Raw genomic sequence first — 26,271 nt, 5'->3', positions numbered from 1 at the left:
CTTGCACGTGTGAGGCACTGGGTTTGATCATCAGCACCACATAAAAAATTAAACAAATGAAGAACCACTCTGTCTCTCCCCTCCTTTCTCTCTGGAGTAAGTTACAAGGCCAGGGAGCCTGAGATAACTGCATCTGGGCAGTGATGAGTGACGGGAGTGGAGAGTCCAGCAGGCCCTGCATCTGGTTCTCGTGTCGTCAGGTATGCTGTGGTCCTCGTGCATCTCTTCTCTTGGCAGGATGCTGCCTGAGCGTCACTCTGCCTGGGAGCACCTCCAGGTCCTGGGCAGTCTCAGGCCAGGGAGTCACACGGAAGCACCTCTTCCTTCCTCCTTCCCACCAGGTGGCCTCTGGTGGATACACGCATGTCCCTCTCCCCAGGTCCATGTCTCCTCAGGCAGTGTGGAGCTGCTCTCTTCTTTTTCCTGGGGACTTTCCCCTCCTCCCCTACCATCCTCTCCCCACCCCCCTTTTAGGGCATGACATGGGCGAATTCCCAACATAGCTTCTATCTCTTCCAAAATCCCTCCTACCTTTTTCTGCCCAGAGCCCATTTACCATTCCTTCTTTGAACAGGGGAGGAAGATAATTTGGCCTCTTCAGAAGCCTGTATGAATTAGTTGAGTTGGAGAACAGTCAGAGGCAGCACTCTCCGAGCTGAATCTATAAGACACCAGGTCCTGGGTTCCATGACGGGTGCTAATTGCAGCGCGCGATTCAGTTTATGGATGCTGCTTCTTTTTCAGGGGAAAAGCAATGGGAAGCTCCAAGAGAAGAGATGGGAGCACGTGTCTTTAATATTTCTGGAATATCTCTGTTAGGATGCACAGAGTATTTTGTTAACTTTAACTCAAATGAGAAAATAGTTTAAAGGAACTTAGTCCCAGTGCCTGGAACTTGGTCTTTGTGAATGCAGGCCAATTTGTAGTGATGACAATTTAAGATTTGCTCCTCTTATAATAGATCTGAAGGGAAAAGAAGATAAGTTTAGTTGTCCCCACCCAGGAGCTCCAGAGCCTCCCTGCTCTGAGTTGTCTTGCCTTAGGGAGTCATTAACATTTTGTGTGTGTGTGTTTCAAGGCCAAGAAAGAGTTGCTCTGCACCCAGGAGGGGGCCAGGGGGAACTTCTATCTAATTAATGTATTGGAAACTCAGCTTGAATACCATGGATGAAGGCAGCAAACCGAGTAAGTAGAAAAGGCCAAAGGGGTCTTTTGAGAGAACCTAAGAAAATGGAAGTCCAGAGTGTTCTGTCACTTGGGCCTCTTGTAGAGAAGTGTGAAGATGGAGAGACGCTACCTGTGTGGCCGAAGGGCTATCTGTGTGCCACACAGCTGCTAACTGTTGGGAAGGGCCCTGGCCCAGGTTGGCCTGGAGGGAGTCGAGCTGCCCACTTTCTAAGGAGACAATGGGTCTAGCCAACGAATCGCAGTTGAAGCGAGTCAAATGTGCCCAAGGCTCGGGTGCCCTCTTATGATTTCTGGGCTAGGCCAAGCAGGGTCACCCAGGAGAGGCAGGAGATACTCATGACTGCTTTCCCCATGCAGAGGTAGATTCAAGCACACCATCTCTGTCTCCATTTCAGTCCTCAAATCCAAATCATCTGGGAGAAACTGAACCTCTGTTTTCTGACTGTATGACCTCTGTGTTAGTTTATTCGTCTACTTGCCTGAATCACAGGACACCTGGATATCTGGTTAAGCATGATTTCTGGTGTGTCTGTGAAGGAGTTTCTGGAAGAGATTACCATTTGAATTGGGTTGAGTAAAGAAGATGTGCCTCCTCAATGTGGGTAGGCCTCATCCAATCCAGCCAGGGTCTGAATAAAACACAAAATCAGAGGACAGGATTTGCTGTCTGTCTCACTGCTCAAGCTGGGACACCCATCTTCTTTGCCTGTGGTGCTCTTGATTCGCAGACCTTCACACTCACACTAGAATCTACACCATCATGTCTTCAGCTCTCAGGCCTGTGAACTGCATTGCTGGCTCTCCTGGGTCTCTACTTGCAAAGGACAGATTGTGGGACTTCTCAGCCTCCATAATTGTGTGAGTTAATACTTTATAATAAACCTCTTTGGATATAGGTAGCTATAGAGACAGAGATGTTGACATACAGATGAAGGTATCTGTCTATTGGTTCTGGTTCTTAAAGAACCCTGACTAGTATAGGCAATACCAATCTCAGCTCCAAACTTGGATCCTGACCAATACCACACTGGGCAGAGTATGAATCTGATCTCCTCTTCTATGCATTGGCAAATACCTAGCTCTTGGTGCAGGGACTGGGGATTTGCTCTGATTTAACAAGTAGGGAGCTCCTGCAAGATGACTCCCCACAGTGTCACAGGCACAACTGTGTCCTCAGGAGTTGTCTTCCCACTCAGCCCACTGCATGCCCCACGCTCCCTATAAATGGCGCTCAGAGTAGCCAATGGTTTAGTCGATGGTTCAGTGGTGGCCACTACTTTCAAAGAACAAGGAATTCTCTAAAGTTTAGCACACTCACATGGTATTAAAGTATTCAGAGTTATCCTTAATTATCTGAAAGGTTATGAGGTGACTATAAGTGTTAACTGTGAGCACTTTGGGGGTGTAAATATTTAATAGTATTTGTGGATAGTATTTTTTCTTAAAATGCATTTTACTTAAGCTGTTTGGGTCATTGAGGCTTCGTGGTTCACATTTACTAGCAGGTGTAGTCTGCATCTATCTTTTAGTTTCTTCACTTACTGAATGTGACGAGTAAGATGCCCTGGCTGGGGGGTCTAGGAAGATGAATGATTAAATGAGGTGGCCCCAGTGATATAAGCAAAGCAGCCATTATAGTGCCAATGGCTGGGCTGTAGAACTGGGTATCCAGTGATGTGGGGGACATGGGATCCAGTCCATTAGTCTGTGGTGCTTTTGTGGGGGCAGGTCAAACTCCTTATGTGACCACATTTACCAACTAGGAATGAGAATAAATAGTATGTGAAGTTAGAAACACTTTAAAGATCCAAATGAATAGTTCAAAATATGTAATTGGAAGTGTGTGTGGTGTGGTGTGTGTGTGTGTGTTGTGCACGCATATGAGGGGGGATGTTCAAGATTTAAGAGAGAAACTTTTAAATGTTTAGGGCAATTATTTTAAAGCGATGGCCTGTGAGCTGTGTGGTTTGTCAGAACCTAGGGATTATGGCTGTTCCTGGTTCATAACTGGCTCGGCCCTAAGTCCCACTGAAAGCCAGTTGGAGGTGATTGCTGAAGGGAGAAGAAGTGGAGTGTGTTGGCTGACCTGTGTCCTGCCAGCCCCGCCCCACCAAATCCTGTGTTGAAGCCCTCACACCGACCACCTCAGAATGAATTGGGTGATCAGGCCTTTGACGAGGTGGTTAAAGTTCAATGAAGCTGTTTGGGTAGGCCATTATCTAATCTAACTGGCGTCCTTTTAGGAAGAGGACATTCGGACACAGAGACACCAACGCTATGTGTGCACAGAGGAAAGACCAGGGGAGGGTGCAGGGAGGCCATCTGCACATCACAGAGAGGGACCTCAGAAGAAATCAAATTGTCAACACCTTGGTCTTGGACCTTTGGCTTCCGAGTCGTAGGAAAACAGATTTCAGTTTAAACCACGTCTATGGGGCTTTGTTCTGATGGCCTTGGCAGTCTAATAGAGACCTAGAAGTGGAACTTCAGTGAAGCTCTGGAGATTTCTGTTTGCAGAACAGCAACCTTAGTCAGGACCAGTAAATACCAGCGAACAGTACCCTTCAGAATTCAAGCTCAGGGTAACATGCAGAGAAAAATGGTCAAGTAGATAAGAATAAAAGGGGGACAGGGTTTGTGGCTCAGTTAGAGTGCTTGCCTGGCATGTGTGAGGCACTGGGTTTGATTCTCAGCACCACATATGAATAAATGTATGGACAACTAAAAAATATATATTTTTTTTTAAAAAAAGAGGTAAATGGACGGAAAATTCAACATCACTTCTGAGGGGAACCCAGTCCGACACTGTTGGTGGAGAATGGACTCCATCTTTCCATCCCTCCTTGTGAGCAACCTTTCAAACCTTATAAATGTTAGTACAGTGCCAGGTTCTCCTGGAATGTCCAGGTTGACTACTTGAGATCAGCGTGTGCAGATTATCTGCTTTCATTGACTCTGCACGTCAGAGCTCGAGAAGGGTAAGGATGATTTAATGCCTATTTTCAAAGAATGAAAGATCTTTTTTGTAGCTTTTGCCAAGGAGCAGACAAAGGAAACGGGCTTCACCTGTAACAGGAAGGGGTCTGTGTTAGACAGGAGGGAGATTTATCAGGCAAGGAGACTGAAGGCACTGGAGTGAGTTATGGTCTCTCCTTACCTGGAGATCCTCAAAGTAAGATATACTTCTCTGTGACAGGAGCAGTAAGGTGGCGTGGGGGCGGGGGTGGGATTCCTCGCTGGAGGCAGGGAAATAGACTCCAGCGACCTTTGAAGGTTGAGTCTAGTCTTCTGAGTCTAGGATAAACTAAGATGGGAAAATTTATGGTTTTGACGTCCATCATGAGGATAAATCTGAGCTTCTGCTGGAATTTGAGGAGAAAGAAGATTCCGGAAGCCTGCTCTGGCTTGATCATGCTATCAGTCAGGGTTCTAGCAGGAAACAGATGGCATATTCAACTCAAGATAATTTGAAAGTGGTTTAATAAAAAGACATTTGCAAAGGTGTGGGCAAGATGAAGAGAGTACAAGGAATAGAGTGTTCCAAAGCTCCAGAAGCTCTTACTACTCTCTGCTTGAAGGGGTGAGGGGAGAGAAGTTATCAGAAACTAGAAGGAGAAATTAGTGGGCAGAGAGCATCTTGGGATGGCACTACCTCTGCTGAGAAATGCTGTCAGCCAGAGAGGACGCAGGGAGAGAGTCCTGGAAATAAACACCCTCACATCATTCTCCTCCCTTCCACCAATCTACTCTCAGGGCTTCTAATTCATTGACCCCCGCTGAAAGCTGGAGGTCAGTGGAGCTCACTGAGGTGGTCCAAACAGGTGACTTCCTGAGCTCAGGAGAGGGGCTGATCCGGAGAGGCACTTCCAATGCTCCTCCCTTCAGCGTGCAGTGCCTTGCACATGCTGAGAGGGATCTGGCTCTGGGAAGGGGCCAGTGAACCAAACTTCTGTTTGTGTTCGATTGTGATTAAACACACGCACTTCACCCCTTAAGCCTCTCAGTGTTGCATTTTAGGGTCACACATAACGTAATTATACAACAGTAAGAAAGGAACGCTATTGAAGCTTTCTGGGCTTCAGTATCCTCTGTGCAACCGAGGGTAACAGTCATCACTTCTCATGTGCTAGAGATTGGAAAGCCTTTATAGCAATTCAAGGCGTCCAGTAGGAGCACACTCAGTGGATATTACTGTCCTTACTGTGATTACCATTATTACTATGAACACTGTCCAGCACCTTCTTGAAGTTGTCCTCATCCTAGAAGACCTAGATTGCACATCTCTTCCCTGTGGCTCTCTACTGTGCTTTGAATGTGTCTCCTCAAGGTTCATAACTTGGAAACTTCATCCCGAACTCATATGGGAATGGTATTTGGAGATGGGGCCTTTGGGAGGCAGTGAGGATCATATGATCATGAGGGTGGGGTCTCCATGGCTTTACAAGAAGAGAGACCCAAGCCAGCACACTGGCTCTGACTTGCCACGTTGTGACGCACCAAGAGGGCCTTCATTCGATGCCAGCGCCATGTTCTCAGACTTCCCAGCCTCTAGAACCATGAGCCAAATAACACACTATTCTTTATAGATTACCTAGTTTCAGATATTCCATTATATCAACAGAAAACACTCCCCCTCCCTTGGATGTCGTCATCCCAGATTACCTGGCACATGATGCCTTCCTGATTCTTAAAAGGCTATGGTTCAATTCCTTGTTTGCATATCTTTTTCTCTACTAGACTCTGTACTTTTGTGGAATGATCTTGACTTATTTCCTTGCCACTCCTGAGTTTGGCACATGGGAGACACTCAATAAAGTTATTGAGTTTATTTTTGAATGACTTTATGTAAGGAGCTATTATGGTTTAGATATGAGGTATCCATCAAAAGCTCATGTGTGAGACAATGCAAGATTTAGAGGTGAACTAATTGAGTTATGAGAGCCTTAACCTAATCAGCAAATTAATCCCCTGATAGGCATTATCCCAGTGGTAATTGAAGGCAGGTAGGATGTGGCTGGAGGAGGTAGGTCATTGTGGGCATGGCTTTGGGGTATATATTTTGTCCCTGGTGAGTGGAGTCTCTCTCTCTTTCTGCTTCATGGACCTATGCTCCTAGCTGCTTACTCTGCCACACCTTCCACCATGTGCCTCATATTGAGTCCCCAAGAATGGAGCCAGCCTTCTATGGACTAAAAATCTCTGAAACTCTGAGCCCCCCAAAAAACCTTTTCATCCTCTAATTTTTCTTGTCAGGTCTTTTGGTCACAGCAGTGAAAGGAGCTGACAAAAAACAGGAGCTTTTATAGTTCCATGGAAAGTAGTGTGACCCAGGCCAGCACTCAGAATCCAAGATGGTAGACCTGGAAGTGTACCTGAGCAGGATGAAGTGACCTTAGGTCAACAAGGATCTGGCCCTGAGGCCATTACAGATGCTTGTTGGAGAATTTCTTCTTCCTGGACCTGCAACTGACTTCGGAGCCCCAGAGCACACTTTCTCAAGGGAAAGAGATGGCAAGTAAACAAGGAGGCACAAAAGGAATTTTATGGACTTGTCAACCAGAATTATTCATCTTGTTCTCATTTAAGATGGAAACAGGCTTTTAAAAAAATTGTCAGCAGAAGGAGGCAAAGACAGGGTTTTATGTCATTTAGTAAGCTCTCTTTTAGCCTCCACTTCCTCTGTCAGGAAACAAACAGCAAAAAAAAAAAAAAAAAAAAAAGAAAAGAAAAACTAGCTGGGATAGGATTGGTGGAGAACAGCTCCTATAGCACCTTTTTCTTTGGCCCAGTTATTTTGTCCACCATTTAAAGAGTTAGGGCCCAACCACATAGGGGAGTCCATTCAGTGAACCCACATGAGACAGCCTTGGGGTTGCATTCCATGGGGTCAACTACCAAGGTCAGGAATATGCTTCCAATTTAATAGTAGAACATGTTGAACAAGGCCATTGGGATGCAATCCACGAAATCATATGAAGAACTCTAGAACAAATGACTCAGTTAATGCAGCAAATTATTGCAAGGACATAACAAGGCATGGTGGGATGAGGTGGGTTCTGTAGATTCAAAGACTTAAGAGTCATACGAACCACCTAGTGTTCGAATCATATTTGGATCTGTATTTAGAGAAACTATTATGGTATTTGCTGGTAAATGGATGGATTTGGAGAATATCGTGCTAAACGAAATAAACCAAACCCAAAAAACCAAAGGTCAAATGTTTTCTCTGACATGTGGATGCTAATTCACAATGGGAGGGGCACTAGGGAAGACTAGAGTTACTTTAGATTAGGTAGAGGGGAGTGAGGGGAGGGGAAGGGGCATGGGGGTAGGAAGGATAGTGGAATGAATCAGACATTATTATCTCATGTACATATGTGACTGCATGACCCATGTGACCCTACAATATGTACAATCAGAAAAACAAGAAATTATACTCCATTTATGTATGATTTATCAAAATACATAAATGCATTCTACTGTCATGTATAACTAATTGGAACAAAAAATTTTTTTAAAAACCTGTGAGTTGCGAGTATTTTGAACATTGATGTGTTACTCAATGTGTTACTTCATGATATCGAAGACTTATTGTTAATATTTTAAAGTACAAAGTGTATTTTGAATGTTTCATAAAAGTCATTGTATTTTAGAGAGATATATTCTTATATATTTACAAATAATATAATGTTGTACTTGAGATTTGCTTCAAACAATCTGGAGCTGGTTAGGAACTGTGTGGGTGGGCTGGGGGAGAAGTGATTACAAGTGATGGAGAGTACGTACATACGAGTTCATTGTCAGTTTTTCTATTTTTGTACATGCTGGTATTTTTCCATAATTAAAAACAAGTAATGTGATAGTAGAAATCCAATTTGCTCTTTGTTTGACCAGGATTCCCTGTAATAGGATTTAAAATCCATACCAAGTATGCCAGATGGAAAGCAACGTGGAGTGGGCTACTATGTTTCAGAGATGAATTGGAAGCTATTTCATTCCTCACAATCAAGGGAAGCCCTGGTTCTTCCTACAAGCAGTGGGACCTTTCCTGTTCAGCCCATATTCTTTTAGCAAAGCACCAGAACTTGAAGTATTAAAGCAATGACTGACATCATTTCTATTGGCCTAATTTCCTTGTCTGTAAGAATGATGGCTCATATCGATCCTGTTGAGGAAAACAGGAACCAGCCAGGTATGGTCCTTCTAGCTGGGTTCCATCCAACCTACTCTGGTGCCAATGCTTAGAATTATACTTCCTAGCACATTTTCATACATGTTCATTAAATCATTTGAATCTCTCCCTCCAGGGAGGAAGAGATTACTGTGCTCATTTTACAGGTGAGGAAACTGAGACTCAAGAAGGAGAATACTTAATGCTGTGTGGCCAACATATGGTGGAAGTGGGACCCGCACCCTGTCCTCTGGCTTCAGGTCAGGCTTCTTTCACTGTGTAATACTGCCTTGCACAGTGTCAGGGCTCCTTTCCTTGGAGATGAACCAAATAGTAAGAATTGCTATGTTGTTGATAGTTGTATGTTCTATATGATTTAATTTCATTTAATCATTTTTAATAATCTTATAATGTAGGTACTATTCTTATTCACATTTTACAAATAGGAAAATTGAGGCCTTCTCATGTTGCAGAACTATGGGTGAGAAATCAAGATTGGGTCTGAGACCCTGGACCCATTTTTTTATGTTACTTCTTCCTACTTAGTTGAGGCAGGTGTTGACTGAAAGATCTCAAAGTTCACCCAAACAGAGGTATGGAGATGACTAGGAGGAAGGGTCAAGCCATCAGTGTAATGAAAGAATGCCTATCTCTACATTTTGGAATCCTTTATTTAGTTAGTGAAAGCATTTGGATAGCATTTACGACATGCTGAGACCACTGCTAACCACTTAACTAATCTGAACTCATCAAATATCCATAGCAGCCCTGTTATAATTATCCCCATTTTACCAGTGGGGAAATTGAGGCACTATATGTTCACACAGTAGAGCTAATGAAATGGAGAGTGAGGATTCAACCTGGGCTGTTTGCTACTGGACTCCGTGGTTTTGATCACTACCTTGTGACCCCCACCACCAGGGCCCCTACTTCACACCACCTGTCTTAGAGTGTGTCAGTACTGGTGTGGTTTTGGTTGGCTTTAATTCCAAATTCTTCACCCCAAATAATAAAGACCAAAATGAGGTAGTGACCAATTTGGTCTAGCTTAAACGCCAAGGCATGTGTGTGTGAAATTGCTCTATTCACTTGAGTCAGGGGTATGTTCTGAGGGCTGACTACACCTTTTGAGAGCTGCAGCATGACAGGAATTATTAAGTTTAATGGGATAAATCACCTACTGCAGTTGGCATATGAAAGAGCTCAATACACACTATTTTTTTTTTTTTCTTCTCATTTGAGCGGCCTGGGATTCGAACCGCGGTCCTTCCGCATGCTAGGCGAACGCTCTCCAAAAGGAGCTATTTCTTCAGCTCCAATAAACACTATTAATATCCTTATTAAACTCTCTGACCTGCTCACTTCTCTCCACTCCACCTGGGACTCCATGTCCCTGGCACAGTTCATCTCTGAGCAGCAGGACCTCCGCCAGGGCCCTCTCCATGCGTCCCCCATGACAGCCACACAGCTTTCCTCCTCTCCTCAGACTAGTCTGTAATCATGTTCTCTAGATTCACTGAGGGACGACTTCCCTTCCTGGTCCTGTTGGACACAGGCATGGTCGTATGACTTGCTCTGGCTAATGCAATGTGAGAAGTGGCAGGCATCACTTCCAGGGGGGTCTGTTAAAAGCCCGTGTGTGTCTTGCTAACACCTCCAGCAATGGTCCAAATGGTAGCAGTTTTACACTGTGGGTCCATGAATGAGCAGGCCCATGCAGAAGCCCCAGGCAACACTTGACAGGTATGCAAATATGATGAAAATCTTTATTGTTGAAAGTCACTGAGATTTTGGGCTTGTTTGTATGGTGGCATGTTCATAGCCTAATCTGACTAATACATGTTTTATAAAGCTCTCAGAGGGAGAAAATGCGGGTCATGTCTTGGCCTCAGTATCAACCTTCATCTTCTACCTCATTCCCTCCTTTCCTCTGGTTCAGTCTTTCAGTCTCTATAGGTGCCAAGCCCCCCTCGACTCCTTCTGGAGCATTCTTCCTTCCCTCTCTTGTCTGGTTCTTGTCTACCTGTCATAAAGTCTCATCAGGCCTTTGTGACCACACAGATCCTCTAGAGCACTCATCACAGCTACCTGCTTACCTGTGCTGCTGTGCTTCTTTGAATAATGCTCTCTCTTTTTTTTGAACTAGATTATGTACTTGCTAAGAATAGATACCCAGTCTTTACTCACTGTCCCTAGCCCCTGGCATAGTTATGGCACATAGTAGGCACTCAGTAAGTATTTTTTGAGTAAACAATGGAGGGAATATGTCATGGAGATGACAGGATGGCAGTTGGAGCCAGAATTCTTGGACTTGAATGCCACTCTGCCAATTCATCTCTCTGTGCCTCATCTGTAATAAGGGCATAAAAATAGTACCTATCTCACAGGGTGGCTGTGAGGTCTAAATGGATTAGGATGCACGTGCTGCTTATTTGCTTCCTGTCTCCGTCTTCCAAGCTCACCCTTCTGCTGCTTTGTGGGCTGGGACTGGTATTTCTTTCGGTACAGTTTCCAGACGCCCTGCTGGATGGCTATGGCTAGATGCAGCCAGTGAAAGATGCTGGCAGGCTTCCAGGAGCAGAGGGGAGAGGGAGAAAGGCTTCCTTCGGACCTTAGATCCTACTCACAATGGGACAGTAGCAGAGGACAGTTGCACCAATGGCCTCCAGCTCCTTTCAGAACAGCCACACCAGTTGTACTCTGCCTCCTCAGAAGTTCTGGTACCCTTGGCCTTGTCCCCCTGCTGGTTCCAGCACCAGAGACCCTGTGTTTTCTCAGTGGTATCAGCCACGTACCCACCCTTACCTTGCCCTCCCTCCTTAAATGACCCAAGTATCAGCGGTGATTGTCCCTCGGTGCTTAGGTTCTGGTGACCCACTCTTTGTTCCCCGAGCTCCATGGTTGGTGGCTGTACCCCATTTTATTAACGTCTAGGCTATGTTAGAGGCCCCTATTGGAAAACCTAGAGGACCCTATTGCTGATTCCTCATTGGGCCCTACCTGATACCATACAGAAAGCCCTTAGAACAGTATCAGGCATACAATAAGCACTATGTGGGCCTGGAGTCTTATATTTACCCTACTAGATGAAGAGCAACACTACCCATTACAACACCACTAAGGACACTATGTTCCAGCCATCCATCAAGGTTAACCCAAATCCATGGTGCACAAAGACTGTCTCCTGGGAGAAGACCCAGCATACACCGTAACTATCACTCAACAACCCAGGAATGGTGTAAAGCAAATGACAACACAGCTTCCATAGCATTAGCAATTTTTTATTTTTCCTTTTTTGTTGCATAGGAAATGCAGTACTTGCTTCCAGTAATTGTATTGTAATGTGAGAAGGTGGTAGCACTAATGGTTGAATACAAGAGTTAAACTAATCCACACCAGCTCAAAAACCCTGTGGAGATTTAGTTGAATAAGAATGGACGCCCACAGTGATTCTCAACCAATTACAAATTTTCACAGAACACAGTAAAACTAAAAAGGGGTAACTATGAGAGTCAATACAAGTATACTAGAGGCACAGGGGGCCCGGCTCATAAAAACGAATTTCAGACCAAGTTATTAACACGGGAGGAGTTTAGTTTCACAATAGATCTCTTTTGCCACCACTGGAAGTGTTTAATCTCCTCACCCAACAATTTGAAATGGAAATTAGAGGTATTTTGAGTGGATAGTTTCCATGTGTGGTGGGAAAAGTCTCCAGTGGACTCGTTCTGGGGAGAGATCGGGGCTAAGTGTGGGTAGTGGCACCATGGATTTGTCCTTGAGTGTCTTCCCAGGACCTCCTGGAACCTGATGGACTCCTAATCTAGTCTATTGGTGTCTCAGGGACAAGGCTACCAAATGCCTTTGTGGTGCAGAGACCGTGGTCTGAGTCTGGGGAGAAAGAACAGAGCTGATAGCTCTTTTACACTTTCATCCCAATGTGGCCAGTGAACTTATAACCTTTGATTGAGACATTGGGAAAAAAAAAAGTAAATTTAGACTATTAGGGAAAAAAAGCCTAAAATTTAAAAATAAGAATAACACAAATGTAGCCAAAGATAAAATAACCTTTGTCATTTTGAGAAACTGAGCATAAAGCAGCAGGAATGGCCCAATTTGCTGAAGACTGTCCTTGGAACCACTGTAGAGGTATCAAAGTTCATATTCTACAAGCCAAGGGGTGTTTTCCACCAGGAAGGTGCTCTGGTTGGATTAGAGGGAGCACTGTCACCCTATACTCCTGTGGTCTAGACACATTTTGGAAAGTTTTTTGAACCAAATTGCTCAATGAGTCCATGTGGGAAACTGGCACACAAGGACATTTTACCCCATGGGCTGGTCCCCTGTCCTCAGGCTCAACTGTGGGGGATCCCCCTTAATGTTCTGGGCATTGTTGGGATATGTTCCCTATATCCCATTGCCCTACTCTGCTTGAAGTCTGGTGGGGAATTAAAGTCTGGCTTAGGGAAAAATAAGATACAATTTATTTAATTTGGGAAGCAAGTCATTTCAAATTTAGACCAAAAAAGTACATTTTAAAAAATTCCCGTGTTAATAGCAAACTTTTTTTTTTTTTTTTTTTTTTTTTTTTTTTTTTTTTTTTATGAATCGGGCCCAAAGTTTGTACAGAGTTTTATTTTTGAAGAAAATATTGCAACTGTGCATGAAACTAAATAGCCACGTGATTTCTTAAAGTTTTTTTTTTTCTTTTTTCTTTTAATGTGAGGAAGTCTGGTGTGAAGATGGATCAAGCATGGGTACCTGGCCGAACATTGTCCATTGAGAAAATATTTCTGTATCAGCATAGCTCCAAAGGGTCAAGGAAATGTCCCTCACTTGGAAATGTTCTCAGAGTGGCTTCAGAGCAGAGTTCTTGGACTTCAAATGGTAGTTTTGAGACAAAAATCTTGCCAGGTACTGATTTCTGAAATCAAACACCCATGCTTGTCCCCTAGGAAAAAGAAAAGAAAAGAAAACAAAACAAAACAAAAAACGAAAACAAAAACAAAACACAAGTAATACTGAATTTAAGTAAATGTATACCTCCAAAATACTGAAAACAACCGAAATCAAGAAAAGACAGAATTTGCGTTCTCAGTGAAATACCTTTAAACCTAGCTGACAAGAACCAAGTCAGAAAAAAAAGACTAACATAACTTTGAGTAATATTCATACAGTTTACTAAGCATTATGGATAGCATGCATTAATATTGTACGGTTATTTTACATCACCTATACCAGAGGTCCTGACTGACAGACAGCGAAGGCTACCGGTGTAGAAAAATCTTACTTCAGAAGAGCAATATAATACAGATTTCACAGGCACTACATTTTAATATATCAGGTATTATGCTGGTTTTCTTATATTTCTTTCTGTCCTAAAGCTGGCATTATAACAATGACCAAAAAGGCAAGGATTGAAGTAAACGGAAAGTAGATACCAAAGTTGATATAGTTTTTTTCTTCGGATAGATTAGTGCATAGTTCTCATGCAGATAAACACTGCTATGCATTTACACTGTTGGAAAGCAGAGTGAATTGAGCCCAAGTTGTCACATTTGTGTAAATCATTTTGTCAGCCTGTAATAGCACCATGTAATGGATTTGCATTAAACATTAAATTGATCTCAGAATTGGTGACACAGTACTCACTACAGTTAAGTGCTATGGAATAGCTTCAATGTTACCTGCTATATATCAAAGCAATTTTCATCCCACTGCTTTTTTTATTGGAAAAAATAAAAGGGAAACATACATGACACTAATTAGACAAATGCACAGCCTTGGACGTGGAGAAGGCAGAGCGGGTGGACTGTCAGACAGTAAGTACATGCATTGACTTCAAGACAAAATGGCCTCGGCAGCCGATGGGGATGAAAGCCGTGCCCGTGGGCAGAGCAGCTTCTGAGACCACCTAGGACAGGTCTGGAGGGTGGGCTTTGAGGTGCCCCTGACGCTCTCCTTACATTACCATGCCACTTGTGTATTACATGTGTCCTATGGAGGCCTACCACCCAGAAACAGAAAGAAAGGAAAGAGAAGGGAAGAGGGAGGGAGGGAGGGAAGGAGGGAGGGAGAGAGAGAGAGAACCACCACCACCGCCACTGTAGAGAAAAAGATATTTCCAGACATGTGATATAAAGTATTGTTAGGTGACATTCTTAGAAACCACTCCCCCCAAAAAACAATCAGAGGGGAACAAATGTTTTTCTTAATCCAGATTTCCTAAGTACTTGATGGTACAGTCACTACAGAATCAAAGCATGCAGGAGGGAACAGGGTTTGAAAATGTGAAAGACGAGACTTTTTGAGATGGGCTCTGCATATTCCTGTGGGCCGACTGAATGCCGTGACTAGAACGTTTGGGTCCTTCACACTTCAACCCTCAGAAAATGAAGAGCACAAGCTTGGAGAGGTAGAGCCCCGCGGGCCGCCCTGGAGCCCACCCCGACCTAGGTCAGGGTGGGGAGGAAGCCAACAATAAATAACTGTCCTGCCAGGGAGCGAAGAAACAGAAACCTCAGAAGGAAGAAAAAGACTGAGGATGGGGACAGTAAGTGGCAATCGGGGTGGGCCTCTGCCCCGGAAGGAACAGAAAAAAGCCTCATGGTGACAAAGGGAAGGGGCCAAAAGAAAAAGGATGCCGGTGAATGACAAGAGTTAGTATTTGTGCCTCTGACTTCAGTTCCCAATGTAAAGACACGGAGTCATTTTGAGGGACTATCTTTGCCAATCTTGCTAATGCCATTTGATGGGGAGAAAATTCAAATATGTCTCGGAATGGAGGGCTGGGCCTTCAAATGCTGATAGCTCTCGGTCTGTCTGTCTGCACACCCCAGGTAGCAAAATCTTCCTCAAACATCTTTGCTCAGCTTTTAATCTAAAAAGCAACACACTTGGATTGTTGGTGTTTCTTTTTTCCTGCTTGATCACACTGAACTACAGTTTCCTGCTGCTTTCTGGACAATGGAACATGAACAAAAATGTAACTTAGTGTATTTAATACTTAACCCCTGTTTGTTATCACCCTAGACTGCCTCCCTAATGTTTTAAAGCCTTTAAAACATTTTTTTTTCCTGCAAATCTGTTCAGAGTTCCCTAATTTTAGCTTCATCAAACTTAATACAACAAAATACCTTCAAAAAATACAGCATACCTGTAAAGTCCATTTACAATGGTTTCTCAGTAGACCTATACTTTTCAAGCATAGGAATATGCTATACCATTGAGAGAAAAAAAAAAAAATAACTGTATTTAAATACTTACAAAAAAAAAAAAAAAAAAAGGAAACAGGAAAGTTTTAAACTTAAATCCAGTTCCCAAAGGGGGGAAAAAGAAAGAAAAGAAAAGCAATTCTATGAACGCTGCCTTTATAATGAACAATCAGAAATTTCACTAGGCTAATTTGACAGAAATTTTTTCCTCATTTAAACAACATTACAAAAGTCCTGCATTATAAAATAGGGTAGAATAAATCAGTGTAATCAATAAAACTATACAACAATACAAATTACATATCTTCTGAGTGGGCAGTTTATTCTCTCTCTTTGCAGTCATGACTACAACATGCGCACTAAAAACAACTAGAACTGCCCAAACTATTGCTTAGTTTGTTTTGTTTAAAAAAGGGTGCAATTTTATTGTATATACAACCAATTTACTAGTAATACCTTGGCTTATTGCAAGGTTCTGACAAAATGTTTGTCTAGGCTTTTTTCCCTTCACTGTGAAGCACTGAAAGCTGCTATTTTTTTTCTTTCTTTCTTTTCTGTTTTTTTTTCTTCCTTTTTTTTTTCTTTTTTTCTTTTTTTTTTTTTTTAGTGCACATATGTCATAATAAAGTAATGCCCAGCTAAGTGCTATAGGGGAAGGCAAAGTATGCTGGCTGGCTATAGGAAGTGACACCGTACACTGACAATCACACCATACAACAGCGCCAAACGACTATTCAACCACTTATCAGACACATATGAAAATCCAAAATGTTTTATTTTATTTTTTTTTCCTTAAATAGAGATAACCAGTAAACAATTTTCAGAACTTGGAAGTTTAAAAACGTGCATATAAAAATGGGCATTATATACTTTTTATTGAATGTGGATTGACTGCAGTCTGCTAAGAAAAATGGGGTGTGGGAGCTGAAGAAAAAGGAAGTTGTCTTTTTTTTTTTTCTTTTTAAGGCTTGCTTGTGAAAGGAACAGTTGTAAAAACAAAATTGCTTGAAGCAGGGTCAGCTTAGTGCTTCACAGTTTGACTGCTTCTCTAAGAGGAGCCCTTCCTGCGCACGTGCATTCAAAAATCACGAAAAGTACAAAGACAAACACCTAAAACACACTGCGTCAAGTGCAGCACCGACTTTGGTCAAATAAAAAAAAAAAAAAAAAAAAAAAAAAAAGAAAAGAAAAGAAAAGAAAAATTAATAATTGCTAAGCTTTTCTACATGATATAAGCAGGTATTGCATATTTTCATATATCTGGGGGGAAAATAAGGAAGACTCCAAATAAATTGTAAAATGCAGCAACATCCAAAATACTGACATTCTAAGCATCTACAGATCTCAGCAATGCACTGCCACTGACCACACAGGACAATAACGACTACTCCTATCTGCGGGACAACTGACTTTCTATTGAGTTCTAGATGTTGAAACTGACGATGGCTGACATAAAAGTCACATTTACAAAAAGTGTCTCCAAATGCTTGACGAGGGAAAAACCCCTTTCAATAGAGGAGCATGTGCAACAATTCCACAAATAATCGCTATCCAGGGCAAGGCACATTGATATGGAATTTTTGTTTTCGTGCAAATTAAGGAAAAAAAACAAAACAAAACAACATTGTTGGGGGGGGGGGAAGATGAGGAGCAAAGTGTCTTCCCAAGAATTTCAGTTACTTGATTGTATAGGACAGTAGTAGAACCCTTCTGAAGGGCTGAAAACAAAGTTTAAAGGCAAGTGCCTAGAGGAGGGTTACAATATTGTGTCTTAATGCACTCTACTTTATCCTACATTAACTATATAAAAATTAGTTACTAACACTAGAACATGCAGAGACTTCCTCTGATCAGCAGGGCCGCCAACCAGAACGTTTATATATGTATAGTTTAGGAAACCTTCTTGAAGTTGCATGGGAAGCAAAGGGGTGCTTCGCTGTCTGGTAGAAAAATCACTTGCACTTTTTTTTGTTTTTGTTTGTTTGTTTCTTTTTTTTTCTCTTTTTTTTTTCTTTTTACATAAGATACAGGACATTTGGGGGTGCAAACTTTTTTGTTTGTTCGTTTTTCCCTAACAAGTACCCTTGATCTGAATGGGCACCAGTATTTGTGTCAGTATTGGTTTTATTATTATTATTATTATTTTTTCCCATAGCCCAGTTCAGGGACGCAAAGGTCTTTAAAACTTCTGGACAATCTCTGGTACAATGAGGTGTCTGATAACTGATAAATCCTATGTTGCCAGATACATGTAAAAATCTTCAGAATTGGCATAATTCATTATAATGACTTCTAGCTTATAAAATTAACAGATACCATGATTTCATTTTAGTTATGTGCTTTGATAACAGAAAATAATTAATTAGCATTTAATGTAGTTAACATATTGTGGTAAAAGCACCATTAGATTTGTTTTTTTGTTTTTTTTTTTAAATTTTCCTTCAGTTTTTAAAGGGATACAAGTTTAACAATAAAAAACATAAAAAGCAAAAATAGCTCCCCTTTTCTTGCAAGGCTGTTTTTTACCCCAATAATTTAGAGTCCTGGGGTGGAAGGACTTGAAAAACAAAAATAGAATTTTCAACAATCTCTATCTTACAAAGATATTTAGCTATCCAATGAAATTGCACTTTACTCAATTCAAAATTCGATTGTTTTGATTGATTCCTGTCAGTTTCTGTCAACACAGACCATCTTCCCCATTTCCTTGTGAATTTTTGTGTCATTGTTGAAATTGTTGAAAAAATGTTGTTGTTGTTTTTAATGTAAGTGCAGCATTTCAAAACTTTTAAAAAACTGAATAGTAGTAGTAGTTTGCCATTTTCGGAATTGTTCTGCAACGTGAGTGGATTCATTGTCCTTGCGGGCCATGTTATATACTTAACTGCTGACTGCTGAACCAAACCGAACTAAAAGAAAAATAAAAAAGGAACATAACTGCATTTTCTTTTTCCAATATGTTACAGAAAAACATTGCCCTTTGACTGTCCCGTAAGTTATATATTGCAGATCTCAGCTACTACAAAAGATTTAGTTCTCCATGTGCCTCTTGAATGCTCAAGAAGGATCACACCTGTGTGGGTAAATTCATGAAATACTGTGAAACAGCCAGGCTCCGTAAGGAAAGTGTGTTACAGCAGGAAGTCAGTGAGCAAGGGTAGTCCTCCGCTAGCCACATCACCTAATGCTCACGCTACCACGGAAACACTCCAAATGTTACAAAGCCCAACCATTTCCAGCACCATATGAGAAATTACAACAGTCCCTAAAGTATTTAAAAAAAAATCCCGAAAGGTTATGGCCTTTGCTGTTTGACCATAATGCTTGCTGTTTCCATGTACAAGTTGATTTGAATCGGTTTTTCTCCCCTTCCACTGACAGTGAAGTTGTAACCGCGCTGGGTTGAGGTTGCGTCCATGTTACAGAGTTGAGAAGGGGTCAGGTGGTCTGTCTGGTGGATGGTGGGACGCTGCAACTTTTATCCCAGGTACCAGGACTGGAAGACAAAAGGAAAAGTGCAGTTAGAAGGATAGCTGGTAGGTCTGGGGTATAGCTCAGTGGTACACCGCTTGCCTGATATGCACGAGGCCCTGGGTTCCACCCTTGTCAAAAAACAAAAACCCAAAAGTGCACAAAACAGCATATTTTAGAAGTTGACCACCTTGTTTGTCGTTCAGTTCTCAGCCTGGAATACAGAATGTTTTCACCCAAGAAGAGCTGAGTGGATGGAGAATGGGAGAAGGGAGAGGTTTCGTGTGGTAATGAATGGCTGGGCAACTTGGGTGATTTCCAGTGTCTCCTTCCAGGGAGGTGCAGGGCCTACAGTGTGACTGTGGCACTCTTCAGCAGACACAGGCGTTGGCAACGATGCCGTGAGCGAGGGGAGAGAAAGGGGGAGAAGCACTCGTTCAGCCCCCTGGGGCGTTTGGGGCAAGCTCCACATTTCTCTTACTCTCTCCTTCCTCATAGGTGTGTGAGGTTGACTTCAGGATATAAATTAATGCTCCTTTCAGCCCAATATTTCTAAAATAATATTTTCAGAAATGACACATAATCATCAAAAAGGAGCAAGACTTGGCCTGGGTAACTGCCACCAGGTCCAAGGGGGAGAGGAGGTCACCGCCTGGCCTGTGTTCACGCTTTTGTCCTTTCAGCATTTAGAGGCCCTATGTCTGGGCCCAGCTACCTTCTCCTTTCAGGAATCCATGGGTGATTCTCTTTGAGCCAGACCCCAGTGAGACAATACTTTATCTGTTGGCATTTCTTTGAGAGTAAAGAAAGTTCACTAGACAAAGTGACCAATTACAGACCAATATCAGAGTCAGAGTCTTAAGTGAATTAGAAAGTATATGACTTTTGCCAACTTTCTCTAGCAATACCCTGACAAATTCACTACCTATGTTATTAGTTACTGAAAAGTCATCAACGTCTGGCAGAAGCAGATATCTCAGAGTGGGTGACGTGGGTGATTCAGTCAGGTGAGGGCTTGGTCTCCTCCAGGAGATTCCATTAGGTAAAGTCAGGACTGGTTTGATCCCAGGGATGAGTGGCTAAAGGAGAGAGGTACCTGGAGGTTGGTGTAAGATTTCCTGATCACACAAGCTACCTTTGATTTCCAGAGGAGTTTAAAAACCCCAAGCCTAAACTGAATGACAGCTCATCATTCGATGTTATTCTTCAACCACATGCTTTGAGGAACACAATAGAGCCTCTTGTGTCCTGAAAGGAAATCATCCTGGCAACTACCATGTCCTAAATCTAACTGGACCAAAGAAAGAAGAGGGAGAAAGGACGGAGAGGGAGGCAGGCCCCAAAGTGTTTTTATTTTGAGTTGGCCTCTCCTAAATAGCTGACGTTGATCCACATTAGAGCTACATTCACACTTTAACAGAACAGTCTCAAACTCTGAGTGCGGCAAACAATGCTCACAATTTCTGTTTGCACACTTTCTAAGGCAGTTGTAAAATTCCAGACTTCTTAAATGCGACAGTCTGATAGTTCTTAAAGCAAAGGCCTGGGACCCAGTGAGTCGGCAGGGGGAGCAGTTTTCCATACCACTGTCTCCGGACGAGACCTCAGGGCACTACAAAAATCTGCAGTGCCTCTGCACTTCTCTTAAAAAGCAAAGCACAAAAAAAAAAAAAAAAAAAAAAAAGTTTCTTCACACATCTTACTATTCAGTATGTGCCTTGCCGACAAGGTTACCCCAGAGCAGCTCTGTAATCCTTCACTGAAATAGGCTTTATTGATTGCTCTGGTCTATTGTTCTCTTTTCAAGTCCCCCAAGTTCAAGTTCATCCTGGTGTTACATCATGTCTGGTTGCTCTTAGCAACCAGACAGACCCAGACGTGACTATCATTAGCAAGAAACCCTCCGCTCTCCTCCCACCAACCTTCCAGTGGTTCTGACGTAGCAGGCCCACTGCAAACACATTGAAGTATTTATTCTGCCTAATTTATGACCTACACAGCAAGTAAGACCCCCACTCCAAAAACCAACACTGTTGTATATTTAATTAATCTGTCTTTCTCTGGCACTTGGGAAAGTTAGACAAAGGACTAATTATTGTGTTTCACTCTCCACACTTTTCTTTTGGGGGGTGAATATTTGCATGGGAAAGAAAACTACAAGGCCCAGCATCAGGCCCCTCCCCTTTTTCTTTTTGCCCTATTGACATTTCATGAAATACTTTAGCTGCTTAAGGGAATTAGGAAAAAAAAATGCGATGTGAATGTTACTCCTTCTGAGTTGGTATTCAGTAACACAAATCAACTCATGACATGTTTAAATTTAAATGCTAACCACACACTCTCAGAGTTACTTTAAAGGTTAGTTTTTAATCAATAGAAGTTGCTGACTCTGGCTTTTTGAGCTGCACGCTGCAACTCTTGGGCTTTTGTCTAACGTTAAAGCTTGCGAACTTTCTTTCCTTGAGATGATTTTAGCAATGATTTGCAGACAGAAGGCTATTGTGCTCTGACCAGCAACATGTCAATAGAGGAGCCAAGCTGCCCTGTGGTGGGGTGTCAATATGACTCCTGAGGCAGGGGTTGGGGGTCTTTAATAACCCGTGAAAAAACCTTAATTAACCCTTTCAGGCCCAAACCAAAACCTATTCTTCAACTTTTTCACTCCTGTAATTTGACCATTAGTACTTATTTCAACATCACACTAATCTTCATGACAATTAACCCAGCTACTTGACCAGGAGCTTCCAGAATGGGAAGTCGGGGAAACCACACCAGGAACCAATCTTTCTTTTCTTTCACAGAAATAGCAGACAAGCAGTTCTAATAATAATAAATTCATCCATTTCACCAAATTTTCTAATGATCAGTTTGTACTTGAAGATTCTCATGATCCCTCTGTGACAAGTGTGACAGCCACACACGGGTACGCCACCCGACCTCTATGAACTTCCGCGAACTGCAAAAACAGCAGATGGACAAGACAACTTTTGGAAGAGCCTATTTTCTTGTGTGATTTTTTTCTTTTAGTTTTCATTATGCAAGCTTCAAAACATTCACTGAAGAATGATTCTACATATTTACTTCTTGGGCCATCCAGGAAAAATAAAAGAAATCTGAGATTGTTAAATTGTTGGGGTTGAATAGCAAATCCCCGGGAAAATGTTGACACATTAAACACAATTCATTTATGGAGAGTCAAAAAATCGTCTTCAGATATTTACTGACATAAGCTTAGGGTTCATATGGTTTCTGCCTTCATACTTTATAGCCCCTTAATCTATCCTACTGTAGCCAGATGGACTACAAAGGAATCTCTGTCCCTTATCTCCTGTGAGTTGCAATATTACAATACAATATCGGATGATGTTATCTTGGTACATTTACATTAAGGAAGTAAACACGGAGCTTTGATCTATTTTTTCCCTCAGGAACATTCAGCTACAGTTGTTTTGGAGGTCCATAAATCCACCCTCCCACAAAGTCTCTGGTTGGGTACAATTAGTCAGTTACATTCCCAATGCCTACAGCTTGGGACGTCCTGGGGGTGGGAGGGGGGAACTGTCCTCTTTCAGTGTTCAAGGTGAAACATCAAAAGAAATCTGCAGTCCGGGACAAGAGCTCAGCTTTCCTTCTCTCCAGTCAGATGAAGAAGTAATCTCATCAGGTTGGAAAGTGCTGACTAAGGATTTAATAAAGTGCCTGCAGATGTGGCGTCTCTAAGGTATTCAACTCATGTAATGCAAAACAGCTCCACGCTGAATGTGCTTATAAAATTTCATTTAACCATTGCAGCGCGACTTTTTTTTTTCCTTCACAGTTCTCTAAGGGGTTTTATCACACTCCCCACCCCTTAATTTACAGCTCCATGAAAGTTCGAATCCCATTCTGCCCGAATTCTGGAATACTCGCAGTAGTCAGGCTTTATGAACCATAAACAGTATCTATGTGACTGCATCCTAAACAGGAAGCCTGCAACGCCAGGCCAATCTGACAGTGCCAATCTGTTTCATTTCTTATGCCTCATGGAGAGCAATTAGGAAACTGAGACCATTTTCCAAAGTTGGGTCATGAGGCTACTGAAGACAAGGCTGCAGAAGCCAGGGGACTCCACTCCTAACTAATGGCACACATTCCAATGTGTAGGACAACTTCTGAAAAAGCCTTTTATAGCCTCTTTTCACTGAGAGGGCAGGATGCACATTTTAAAAACAAAAAGAAATATGTGCATCTGAGATAGTTATATTTTCACTTGAACCAAAAGGGGAAAAAAAAAAAAAAAAAAAAAAAAAAAGGATAGGGTGCCGGAGAGGGTGGAACAGACTGTGACGGGGCAGAATCTGTTTTTCAAATTAAAAAGTTAAACAAAAGGCCTCAAGGGCAAAGTTTAACACTGCGGAAGGAGGTTGTTAATGTGGAATCCAGAACTGGGTGTGACACTTTGCTTTCTTCTCCTGGCAAGGTGGGTTATTTAAGGACATTTACACACATAAAACGGAAACACGAAAATACAGGGAGCTTCCCCCATCCCCCAGGCTCAATTCCCCACCAGTCCCCAAAGAAGATGCTGCCAACTAAGACTGCATGAGTCACAGTCACCGGTTTGCCTTCTCTCTCAAGGCTACCTCTGCAGGGTCACACTAATCCAGTTAGCCACTTTTGGTTTCCTGCACTTATTTGGATGAACTGAGTCCACTACTGAGCATGAATGAGTTGTCCTTGGCAAACCACCCAAAAACCTGGCAGCCCCCGCCCCCCTCCAATACGGTGGAAGTGGACAGGACCTTGGAGGAGGCTCCGAGCAACCACTTGGGAGCATTAGTCACTCATTCAGTGAGCACTCAGGGCTGATTGTGTGCTGGGTGCTATAGACACAGGCTCTGGGGATTCCATGAGTAAAATACATATGGTTCTTGCTCTTAAGGATTTTGTTGTCTAGAAGGAAGAAGGGGCTGGATTTTAGACTTCCGTACTCTTCACAACACCAGAAATCTTGCTTTCCTCCCAGTAGGATCTTTGTAAACTGAAGAAACCAATATGCAATGTCGGAAGGATTCAGAACCAGGCCCACTTTTTCCACTGACTCCCTGGGTGACTTCAAGCAAACCCAGACCTGTGCCAAGGAGCCCAGAGGATGGTACCATTCTACAGTAGGATGCAGAATGTGAGAGGAAGGCCGTGGCTTCCACAGGTTCCTTCTGAAGAGGGCGGCAAGCTATCTACAGGTGTTAGTTATTGGTACTGCCAGTCAGGCTTTGATCTCCATGGTCATTCTTCTTGTCTGATTTTATTTTGTTAATTAAAGAAAGGCTGTTTTCAATAACTCTAAACCAAGACTTGTTTATTGTACAGGAAACTATTAAAACATTAATGGGCTGTGAGCTGCCCTGCTTACCTCAGTGGACTTATCTTTCCCCTGCTTGTACTCAACACTTGTGCGGTGTTAAACTTCCAGATCCCCCAAAGCCAAGTGCCTTCTCCCTGTTGGGCCTTGGCACATCCGCACTCTCTTCTTTGGCTTTGCTTACGCTTGCTAGTCCTTGGGTTCTAAGTTAGATGTTCCTTCCCCTGAGAGGTCTTCTCAGGGACTTTACCCACAGGGTTCACCTGTCATGGTGGCTGAACTATAATAACCTGTGTTTTCTTAAGAAAGAAGCCTATTTCTCAGGTGTCCTGCGAAGTGGCCGGCAGAGGAGGTGCTTGACAAACACCACTGAATAAGCAAGGAGAACATGCCACATCCAGCTTTCCGAAGTCAGGCTTCACTCAGCCAGTGAGGGTAAAGCAAGGCCTCTAGATGAGTGACTCCTCACATCCGCACTCACACCACATGCTCATGCCTCCCCAAATGACAGGCACTCTCCCTAGAGAGACACAGTCTCCACAAGCCGCCCCAGGCAGTTCCGACTGAGGAACTGCTGTGTCGGAGCCAAGCGTGGCCAACCGCGTCAGTAGCATGTGCAATAGTTTTGTAACGTGGACCGCTGCCTGCTTGCTACGAGCACAGATCAGTTGTCCAAACCACCACTCCCTGGAGAATGGCTGTGCTGCTCCCAGCCAAGACCTCCGTTTTGGTTCAAACCTCAAGATGGGAAAACACTAATCTTTTTGCCCAATAAGCCATCCGGTACCTCCAAACCTTGAGAGCACACACAATCCAATTATGCAAACTGTGTTCCAAAGCCTGACTCTTTCACCATATCCCAGCCTGCCTGGTGTTCCTTACCACCAAGTAAATTTTTCTTTTGGTCTCCCTTTATATTTTCATCAATTAATCTTTTACCTCATGAAACCAAAGACTTATGGATTAAAAATTATACTCTGGCCCACTGGCACTGCTCTGAAGACTAACTAGAGGGCTGTGTGCATGTGCAAAGAGCTAGAACTCTGAAATCCAAATTACTGTGGTACTAGCACCAGCACTATTATGAGTTAGATGACCTTAGGGAGTTAGTTAGCACCTCTGAGGCTCAGTTTTCGATTCTATGAAATGGAGATAACAACTTAATCCATTTGTGGGGATTAGATGAGATGATACCTGGTTAGGGGCAAGGACAGATAACAAGAAAGCTGAAGTAGATGGGTTCCCTAACTATAAAATGGGTCTGGGGCCTTAGAGTCCCCCTGAGACCTAAAGAGGACCATTTCCTAGCAAAGCAATCGGTTCACAAGGCACTTTCTCTCATTTAATGATATAATTTCTTAGTTAAAAGTAGCAGCTGTGTCAGTTCCCTTTTCCCAGTTGCAAGAGAAAGTTCTTGAGAAAATAAAAATCTGTCTTTAATTGCGGTATTAAAATCAGAGCGGCGAAACCAACAACACAAAAGGAATTGGCTCAAGTTTATGAAAGGCATTTGGGCCCTTGCCTTGCAAGGCTAACTGAGCCTTGGAGGTTGGGGGTGGGGGAAAGGGGAGGGAGGGAAGGAGTAGTCAGGCAACCAAGTGGGACAGAAACAATCCTATTTTGGTTTTTGTTAGCGAATGGCATACTACATAGATCAGAGACTTCTTATAAAATACAAACCCCCACTGTACACAAAGCACAGGAAAATGTGAGGAAAAAAGGGAAAAACTAAAAGCAGCTTAGGGTGTGTTAACGCTGCTATTCTGTCAGCTTAAAGAGTATTTTATGCTTGATCAACAGCTCTTTTTTATTGTGCTTTTCTTTCATTCATTCAGGACATCAAAGCCGGGCACCACCAGCGTACCTGCCCTTCTGGAGCCGCTTAG

The 26,271-nt window shown here is 42.7% G+C and overlaps 1 protein-coding gene across 5 annotated transcripts in view; it reads right to left on the bottom strand.

Moving 5' to 3' along the window:
* Positions 1-13,054: 13,054 nt before the first annotated feature.
* The window catches only part of NFIA (nuclear factor I A), a 357,286-nt gene continuing 344,069 nt past the window's right edge, over positions 13,055-26,271 (bottom strand). For all 5 annotated transcript variants that reach the window (XM_079103807.1, XM_079103806.1, XM_079103808.1 and 2 more), the window contains one exon: positions 13,055-19,069. In XM_079103807.1, coding sequence (XP_078959933.1) covers positions 19,052-19,069 — 18 coding nt within the window. In that variant the 3' untranslated portion in view covers positions 13,055-19,051. The remainder of the gene's footprint in view (positions 19,070-26,271) is intronic.

Source organism: Sciurus vulgaris (assembly GCF_902686455.1).
Source record: "Sciurus vulgaris genome assembly, chromosome: 1".
Classification (NCBI taxonomy): Eukaryota; Metazoa; Chordata; class Mammalia; order Rodentia; family Sciuridae; genus Sciurus; species Sciurus vulgaris.
This window is presented reverse-complemented; position numbering and strand designations above follow the sequence as displayed.